This window comes from Monopterus albus, unplaced genomic scaffold (genome assembly GCF_001952655.1).
Source record: "Monopterus albus unplaced genomic scaffold, M_albus_1.0 scaffold77.1, whole genome shotgun sequence".
Classification (NCBI taxonomy): Eukaryota; Metazoa; Chordata; class Actinopteri; order Synbranchiformes; family Synbranchidae; genus Monopterus; species Monopterus albus.
The window spans coordinates 811,935-822,200 of NW_018127957.1; the positions used below are offsets into that span (position 1 = coordinate 811,935).

At 39.9% G+C, this 10,266-nt stretch overlaps 1 protein-coding gene across 1 annotated transcript in view; it reads left to right on the forward strand.

The window, feature by feature from the left end:
• Nucleotides 1–10,266, forward strand: part of ptprua (protein tyrosine phosphatase receptor type Ua) — a 211,090-nt gene that overhangs the window by 172,340 nt on the left and 28,484 nt on the right. Inside the window, 2 exon segments of the mRNA XM_020606414.1 lie at nucleotides 1,584–1,656; nucleotides 5,853–5,929. Of these exon segments, the coding sequence (XP_020462070.1) occupies nucleotides 1,584–1,656; nucleotides 5,853–5,929 (150 nt within the window).

The window sequence follows — 10,266 nt, forward strand, 5'->3', positions numbered from 1 at the left end:
GATGGAGCCTGATGTCCTGCTGAGCATTAAATAATGTGGACATGACTTCTGAATGGCATCAAGCAACACAGTGCCATGCTAGTTAACAGCCAGTTTACATGTGTTACCAGTGTATGTGTGATATAAGCTGAAATCAGTTCTAGTTTGAGGATTTTTTCAGCACTTTATCAAAATGAGCTCAGTGGTGAGCAGCTGTGAGAATTTATACATCATGGACCAATAAATACCCCTAGCAGATTGCATCATACAAAACCTATTTAGTCAATCAGCTTCTTACTAACAGTGATAGGGTCCAGCATGAGCACAGAAATTGTGCACAGAGATTTGTGTATTTGTGTTTTTCCTTTCCTCACTAGTTTGAAAAGTGATGTCACATTCTTTTGTGCATGGAACACGTACGCAGACCACCTTCTGTGGAAGGTCCTCTGCAGCCGTGTGTGTCCAACAAACCTTAAGGTTTTTGCAATATCTGGATGTAAGTCTTATGCCAGTCGGGGATGTTTGCTTGTGTTACTGGACCACTGTCAACCAGATTTCATCAGATCGCACTTGGCCCTGAAAAAGCAGATTAGTTTGAGTTTTTGACTATTTAACTTTGAATAGATAATATAGAAGGATGTTTTTTTTCTGAGCTTCAACTTTGATTGCTTCTTATTTATTAATCAGTATTCTAAAAGATACTACTTGAGATTTAAAACCAAATTTTTAGAGGCTCTAATTGTTGAATTTAGCTGATACTAGAATAGAGAAGAAATAAAGTAAATAAAGTAAAACTCCATGAAGGTGAATATGAAAGTGTTGTGGCTTCAAACAAGACAGGGTGCTGGACAAAGGCAGGTTTATTAAGAAGGACTACATCTGGCACCACCTGTACAGGATCCAGTGTCAGAGTGTCAGATGTAATCCCGTGATCAGCTTGTGCTCTCCAGCTCAGGTGGTCCCAGTTTGCCCCCCTATCCCCACCCTCACCCAGATGGACTGGTTGGCCACAGATGAGAGGCAGCGTGCCTCAGTAACAGGAGTTTGGATGTGCCTACCGCCACGTGCGACAGAGTATGGCACGACTCAAGTCAAGTTCATCCAAGCATGTATTTGTTTTTGTTTTGTTTTGTTTTTTTCATTTCTCCTCCTGCTCCTCCTTCACTTATAGTATTGATTTACATTCAATGACTCGTTTCACCACACCAGCAGGTTCAGTAGATAGGCGTCATAAACAGCTGTCACAGATTTAGCAGTTTAACACTGACGTATTATTAGGCAACGATTTCTTCAAGCAGCGAGCCTCACGCTGTGTCTAGAATGAGAATGACTGCAGTGGGCCGCCGCCTCCTTGTCAAGGCCACAGACATCTCTCAGCCTCAGTCTCTCCCCCCTACATTATGACAGATGTCTGCTGATGACTTGGCAAGATGCTATAATAGTGATGTTACTCAGACAACCTTAGGGTAACACTGTGAAGAGCATTAGCAAAGTCGTTTTTATTGTCAGTCTGAAGATGCATAAAAACACATTACCCCTGGTTCTTTCTTTTCTTTTTTTTGTAATGTCTTTGTTTAAAACTTATCTCTAACTTTACTTTGCAGAGTTTCTTTGATGGCTGGGATGTCACCAAAAAGAAGGACAAGACCAAAGGAAGGCAGGATAGCTTGCTTAGCCGTAAGTGTTTGTGCACCAGTGCATTTCGCCCAGTGGGTTAAATAGTGAGTTAGGATGAAAAGCTGATGCCATTCTTACTTGGTTCTGCTCAAATCTGTCTTTTATTGTAGGTTACAGCACTGCTAAACAATAACTTTTTTATGCTTACACTGTGAATTAGTTTACTATTTAATGACTTCGCTGCCTGTATCCTGTGAGTCAAAGGCCACCCAGCAATTATTTTTACTCCCAGTTGAATTCTAGAAAAGAACAATTCATGCCATAATGTAATTAGGGTTTGATTAATTAAAATTGATTCCTTAACAGCGGCTTTAATATTGTTTTAGAATTAAGCTCAATATCTTAATATTGGTTGTTCTGTAGAGTCACTGTGGAATGCCGTCAGAGTCTTTACAGTCTGAGACACTGAAACTTGATAAAATTCCTCAATGTGTGGTGGCAGCTTATAAAGGTTGAGGCAGGATTCATCATAGAAATTGCTTAAAACGATAATTCCAGTGTATTAGAACCAGGAGCTTATTTGGCCATCATTTTAATCAGTCAAGGGCATAGTGAACTTTAATTTGTACTGCGCAGTGACAGCAGTATTAACCTTCATCGACGCCTTTGACGAACGCATTTGGAACTTGTTTTGCTCAGGCTTGTAGCTCTTAGTCCACATCAAGGCTGCCATAGCTGTTATCTGTGGCGCTTGTATAAACTGAGGAAAGCATGCAGAGATGAATTAAGACTGAAAATTTACTAGTCTTCCTCTGCGTGTTTTGAGAAGAAAGAGCTAATAAAATTTAGATTTTGATTTACAGATGACAGTTTGTAATTTTACAGCTGTAATAAAAAGCCAAGACAGTTGATCAACAGTCGAAGCTGTTTCTGAGAGTTTCTGAGTTTCTGAGCTATTGATTTCTGCTGATTAAAACAGTATTTCAGTCTTAAAGTCTTTGCATGTCTTTGAGTCTTCCATGACTTACAGTTATACATGTCCATGTCCCCTGGAGAATCACTAGCTCCAGGGCATAAACACTTGGATGTCCCACAGCTTCCTCCAGCTTCATAATGGCATGACTGAAATCCTTGCAGTTGATGCTAAGCCTCTGTGGAAGGAGGTGCGTTCTCTTCTAGCCTCTTCTGACAAGTAGTACACAGGTTGGAAATGTGGGTGTCACCTGTGATTCAGAGTTAACACTTCAGAACCAGTCCCCAACATCACAAACACATTTATCATTTAAAGAATAAATCTAGAGCAAGAGGTTTCTTATCTGAGGCAGATGCACAACAACTTATGCATTTATTTCTTGTCAGAGTTTTGCAAAACCCTTTTCTCTGGTCTGCCTGAACAGACTGTGGCCAGACCACTGCTAATCCCAAATGCTGCTACCAGAATCCAGATGTTAGACATCTGCACTGGTTACCAGTTAGTTTTAGGACTGACTATAAACTTGTACTTTCCATCTATAAAGCCCTAAATGGCCTGGCTCCACAGTGCCTCTGTGACCTGTTCAGTCAGTAGGAACCTATTCGAGCTCTCTGGTCTCCTGGGTTTGACCTTCTGATTGCTTTGAGAGTTGAACCAAAACCTTGTAAGGTGGCTTTTGGTTGTTGCCGCCCCTGCTGCTGGGCTGTCTTACCAGACTGTATTTGATGTGTCCCAATGTTCACTGTTTTGAAAAGCAGCCTGAAAGTTTTCCTGGTTTCTTAAACATTAGTTTAGTATTAGTGTTTGGCCCAAATAATTTTGGTGACTCTCCCACAGTTGATCTGGGTTGCTTGCAGGAGTATGTGCAGTCGACTGTTACAAGCCTAGGTGTCAAAATAGATTCCAATTTTAGATTGGAAGATCAAGTGAACGTGCTTGTAAGGGCTAGCTTTTTTCACCTTCGACAGCTGGCAAAGGTAAAGCCTTTTCTTTCGTGGCAGCAGTTTGAGACAGCAATACATGTGTTTATTACATCTCGCCTGGATTATTGTAATGCGTTCTATTTTGGGCTTAGTCAGACGTCCCTTGCCCATCTTCAGAGAGTTCAAAATGCGGCTGCTCATTTACTGGTTGGGGGCGCAAAGGGGAGCGTATCACTCCCATTTTGGCTTCTCTTCACTGGCTGCCGGTGTATTTTAGAATCCATTTTAAGATTCTTTTATTTGTTTATAAGTCCTTAAATTGTTTGGCCCCCTCTTATTTTACAGAGTTGTTGCGTCCCTATAGTCCTTCTCGGTGCCTCAGATCAGCTGATCAGCTGCTTCTGGAGATACCAAGGGCTAGGCTGAGACTTAGGGGGACAGGGCTTTTGCTGTGGTGGCTCCAAAGTTGTGGAATGCATTGCCCCTATACACCAGGCAGGCCCCCCTCGTTGTCCACTTTTACAGTGTATTTGAAAACTCATCTGTATCTTTTGGCATTTGATCCAGTATGAGGCTTTGTTTTGTTGAGGTTTTTTGTTTTATGATGGGTGGTTGTTTAATTGTAATTTTGTTTTATTGTTGTGTTTTGTGTTAAGCACTTTGGTCAGCTGTTGCTGTGTTAAGTGTGCTATATAAATAAAGTTGATGATGATTAGTTTGGTATGTTTAAAGTGTCAGACTGAGCTGCTTGGTTGTCTATGTTTATGGGGATGTTTTCTATGAGTATACTGTATGTGCGTGCTGAGTAGACACACTTTTGTTTTGATTTGAAGCACATTGAATCTCCCCTGGAATGAAAATTTTGCTTTAGCTTTTTGCGTACTTGCTTTATTTTATTTTTTCAGTAGTATTGTGATTAGTGGTGTGCACTAAAGCATTGTAAGACTAAATGCCATCTAAGTTTTGTTCATTAATACATAAATGTATGCAACATCTTGAATTCTTATGTATGGAAAGTGTTCCCTTCAGTTTTATAATAATGTGCTATTTGCTAGGTTATATATATAATACATGCATGAAAATGTTTCTTTTATCTGTGTTGTACCAATGCAAACTGTACTAATGGGTTGTTTTGATCAGAGGTAGTGTTACTTTTTCAAAAATTAATGTTGGGTTATTTGTGTAAGTCATTTTTAAAAGAGCTGAAGGAGATTATAACAGTTGGCAACTACATCATAGTTTGAGTAAATAAAGTAACTGTAAAATTAAAAATAACACTAACACTTGGTTCATTTGGTAGTGTGCTGGTCTACTCATGGGCATTGGGTAACATTATCCAAAAAGTGGTTCATTGTTAACACCAGTGGCCAGAGGCATAAAACTCTGTGTAGATTCACAACTAAAACTGTGTGCATATGCATTTTTCATCACATTCATAACCACACACATGCCTGGTTCTGTTTTATAAATCTCAGTCACTGGGGAAATAGCTGCTCAAGCCTCATTTACAGTCCCACAGTTCACCATAAATGATGTACAGTAGAATTGGCCATAAACATTTATTTGCATATCAATACTTGTGCCTGTTTCACCACTCATTAGACCTGTCAGTGACAAGAACGGCAACAGCATTGAGGTTGAAGTAAAAGATTACTGATATAATGAAATAATGGCTCGGGTAGAATTTAAAAAATGATAAACTTCCATCACTGCTGTTGTTGAAACAGCTGTTTCAGTTTAAGCTTATGATTGAGCCTTTGGTTAAAATTTGAAAGAGGGTACAGTCAGGACGAGTCACCGAGCGACACAATGTTTTACTAAGAGATTGCATCTTTCATTTTATATTTGTTTTCATCATTTCACCCATAGCTGCCTCTAGAAAGCTGACTATAAGCCTTCTCTGAAGGGTGTGTCACACACATTCTCTTTCAAATACCAGTTCATGTGTGGGAACTAGCATGTGCATGTTTTTGTGTGTATGCATCATTAATACATCTTGGCCCTGGAGTCAAATGGTGAGTTAGGTTGTAAACAAGCCAACAGATTATCTAAACCATTCATTGGTACAGTATGTGAAATTTTGGATAGGTATGCCCAAAAGGTTTGAACTGATCTGTTTAATCATCTGACTGGTTCTGTTACTTGGCCCAGTCTGACTTAGTGAAGTTGTATAGTTCCCTGATGTCATTAACTGATTGAGTGCAATGTTACTACTGGATGTTCATGTAAGAAACAATGATAAAGCCGCATTCTTACCTTCATTATGTGAGAGGGATAACCTCAGTGCTGCTTTTTATGATTAATAAAATACTGTATATTATATTGGCTAATAGATCAATCTTGTTTTTTGTGCATTTCAGATGATCGCCATCGGGTCAAACTCCACTCTCTGCTTGCAGACCCAAGTTCTGATTATGTCAATGCCAACTACATAGATGTAAGTGACCTGTTGTCTTATTTTACCTCATCTTTTTGCTTCATACTTCTTCATCTCTGTCTTTGCTGATCTGCCTTTAGGGCTCATACAAGTCATCTTTTTGTTGTGGTTGATGCAGTGCTGCACTACAGGACATCTCCACATGCTGTCTGAGGTTGTGTGAGCTCTCTGGTATTCAAACTGTCATTTAGTAACTACAACCACAACGTAGCATTATATCTAGGCATTCTAGTACATGCAGGCTTTGAGGTGAGATTTTATTGTAGCAACTCCAGAGATCCTACAGGAGCCCATGAGCTCAGCGCATCGAGTCTCATGACTCACCTAAATGCCTTTTTGTAAGGTGACATTGCAACAGAAATTGGACCCACTATAACACAGCTGATCCTTTCATCTGCTTTCAGATATTTTGATCTCACCTACAGTTTGGCTCGAGTGAGTATCTCGGGGAGCCTCTCCGGTCCCAGCAGCTGTTCACGTATCGACACTGTCTCAAGGACAGTCAGTTTTTTCTTTGGTTCGGGCTGTGAGTTCTGCTGCTCACTCACTGTGGAACAGTCGTTTCCACTGTAGGAACTTACTGACCCTTAACAGAACTTGTACCCCTGAGCACTGCTTTTGTTTCCACTGACCCCCACCCATTTTGAAGACAAGTTCCAGGAGCTAAATGTCGGCCCCCCTCAGGAGGTAGAACTAAATCAAATTCCAGGTAGAGGTGGAAAGTAACTAAGTACATTTACTCAAGTACTGTACTTAAGTGCAGTTTTAAGGTATCTGTACCTGAGTATTTTCATTTTCTGCTATTTCATACTTCAACTTCACTACATTTCAGAGAAAAATATTGTACTTGTACTCACTACATTTATTTGATTAGTTACTTTTCAGAATGAGGCTAGTAAAACAAAATGCAGTATAATCATGAGATTTTTGATTCTTGGTGTAAAATTCACAAGCTACCCAGCAGTAATTTAAATTATAGGCATGTAAGGTATTTAAAACTAGCTCTACCTTTACCAGCTGCAACATTTAAATGTGATGTACACAATAATGCATTAGTAATTATAATTGATTAATATGATGTACATTAATGTAAATAATGCCATTTTGCATAAGCAGTGCTTTTACATTTGGCACTTTAAGTATGTTTACTGCTAAAACTTTTGTACTTTTACTTAAGTAACATTTTGAATGCATTACATTTCACTTGTAGCAGAGTATTTGTACAGTGGCTACTTTTACTTAAGTAAATGATCTGAGTACTTCTTCTATCACTGGTTCCAGGTACTTGAGGGTGGAGAGGGTGGGCGCTTGTAGTGTTGTCGCCCAGACTGGTTAAAGGTCAGCGCCATCACGTCTTAAGTGTTACATTACAAGAACAATGTGTAAATATGCACTCAGATGCTTTGTTTCCACTATCAAATCCTAAAGAGTGCACTTCTGTACTAAGCCCTGTACTTCTCCCTGCTTAACCTCCCGGGCTGACACAGACCATCCTGCTCAGTTTTTCCACAGTATTTTCTTTGTGGTGGTCTCTGTTTAGAGGTGGGAGGGGCTGCTCCCCTCTCATATGCAGTCAGCTGAGCAGATGTGAAGGATCACTCCGTAGTGCAACAATCAGCCAGTAACAGTGTATAAGCAGTTTATCAAACAGCTGCTGAATGAGGAGAACACAGACTTACAGAAATGTGACGTCTTCACTGCTTTGCCCGTGGTCCACTCACTGAAGCCCCTGTTTTGCCTCTAACCCAGTATAAGTGCCTCTTTACATACGGTGCTTGTAATGCTGATGACTGAGATGTGAAGAGGACATTAAGCCAGTCATGGGCAACTGGTGAAAAACCCTTATACCGGTTTAGATATACAACAGGCAGCAAGTTGACTACAGGCAAAGTACAGAAGACTTCACGTCCTCTGCTCAGCTTTATGTGCGTGTAAGGAGCACAGCCCCCCCTTAAGGAAACAGGGCCTGGAAAAATCCAGTGGAAAAGCAAAGTGGAACCAACCATATCAGCCTTTCAAAGTTCGCCAGATTACAGGTATGGGAAGCTCCTGGTTACAGCTTGTTAAGTTCTCATGGTGGAAAAAAGCTAGAATGGTCACTTGAGGGTGACTTTCAAAAGCTGTCATCAGTCTTTCCTCTGTTTTTGGCACAACCTACTGAAGTACTCATCTCAGGCTTTAACATGAGATGTTATAGTTTCTGAATGCTGTATTACGTCCTGTGTTTCTGCTGTTGTTTGCTGAACAAGAGGAAGCAAACAGAAAGGGCCACATCGGCACTAGATGTCTGACTCAGCGCATGTGGATGGCAGCAATTAAAGTGGAACATCAACACTCACAGTGTTGTTCATGGCTTCCTTGGTACTCTGTGAGGGCTCCGTTACGGCAGATTCTCCAAGGACCTTTGTGTCATTAGCTGTGATGTCTACAGCACTGCCTGCTTGTCATACAATGACCCCTGGCTCACAACACTGCAATGAAATGATTCCAAATGATTCATGGATGAGAACAAGATTGGAATAAATGTAATAGTGCTTTTTTAAAAGGTTCAAATGGACAGGTCTGCTATCTTCTACACTCATGCACATGCAAGTTTACATCATTTTTCTCATTCATGGGTAGTGAGCCATGGCATTTTTGTGTCAAATCGTTAGATGGCCCTTTTGTTACCATCTCACAGATGTCATACAAAGGGACACCATCCCTACTTTTAGTTCTTAGCGGATTTTGGGTTTGCTAGTCTAAACACTCACTGTCAGGTAGTCTTTGGTTGCTCTGGTGCTCTGAAAGTAATGCCTGTTACATTTCTGTTGGAAGCAGCAGTAATTTGTTTGGGATAAGGAAAAGTGGGAATAAGGATGAGAGTAACGGCTGCCATGGCTGAGCAGGCAAATCCAAAAGCTTCATTTCTTTGAATGACAAATTCTGCTTTAGCTTAAGCCTCAGTATACTGTAAGGGTCTTTGTCTGTCTTTGGAAGGCAGGGTGACCCACTTTATAACGCCATGCCACCTTAAACTACCCCTGAAGGAGAATCTCAGTTTCATTCAGACAACTTTCACCTACTTAGTTAAGTCATTTTTGAGCATCAACTTAATTTACTCAGCTTAATTTCTGAGATTGTACAGCAAACTAGCTAAAAATCCAGTTTATTTTATTTGGTTGTCAGCCTTCTCACTAACACTGAACTTCAAAAATCAACCCTAAACCTTGTGCGTGCGCACTTTTATGTACATGGAGGGTTTTTAATCTGTATTTTGGTTTTGGTTTTAACTCAAAGCAAAGTGATTGAGATGGATAAACTGCCAGCTTGTCTACATTCTGTCTGATTGTCAAAGTGTCATAACCGACAGATAGCACAGTCAAAACCACAAAAATAAGACCCAAGTTGTAAAAACATTGGATCCTTCTTTTAGGTAGACTGTTAACCCGATTCGAGGTTATAAGATGCATTTTTCAAACCAGTATGGCTCATTTCAAAGATGGACAATGGAGGCTGCCCGTGCAGGTACAACCCAGGATGGGAGTGGACCTGTTAGACCCAAGAGGCCACGTTCTGTATCACAGAAACAGTGCGACAAAGAATGAGGCCAAACCAGGGTTAACATTGGTTTGGCATGTTGGAGATGGAAAGCATTAAAAGCATTTGACACATTTGTGGCTTTTTTCCTGCTAGATGCATAAGTGCTATAGCTGGCTAATGTGTATATGTCGGTATCATTAGCAAGCTAATGTTAGCTTTTCAATTTTGTACCTTTGTACTGAATTATTCTGGGTGTAATTTAGAATCATTCCAACTGATGGCAACATTAGTGGTTTATTGTCCAATTAGCAAAAACCAGTGCCTTTTCCTGAATTAGGAATTGATGTAATTTTGCTCTGGTTACTTTAAGGTTAGGTATTGTATAGCTAAACTATGGTCAACTAAAACTCATAGTTAAGGCTGGTGAAGGTATATATATCGATATTGGCAAGGGTTAGATATATTTTGGACGGGAAAAGCATTATGCATTTTGTATTCTTCATTGATCTTACCATACTTAGAGTATGGCGTTGAAAACTGGGGAAATACATACAAAAGCTCACTTCAACCATTGTATATATTACAAAAAAGAACGATAAGAATTGTGCATAAGATGGGGTATAGGGATCACACCAATGTAGCTTTCATACAGTCTAAATTGTTACAATTTTTGGATATAGTGGGATATAAGACTGCTGTGTTTATGTATAAAGCCAGGAACAATTTATTACCTGGTGGAATTCAAAAACTATTTAATGAAAGGGAAGGGGGATACAATTTAAGGGGTCAGTTAAATTTAAAAATTCATGCTATAC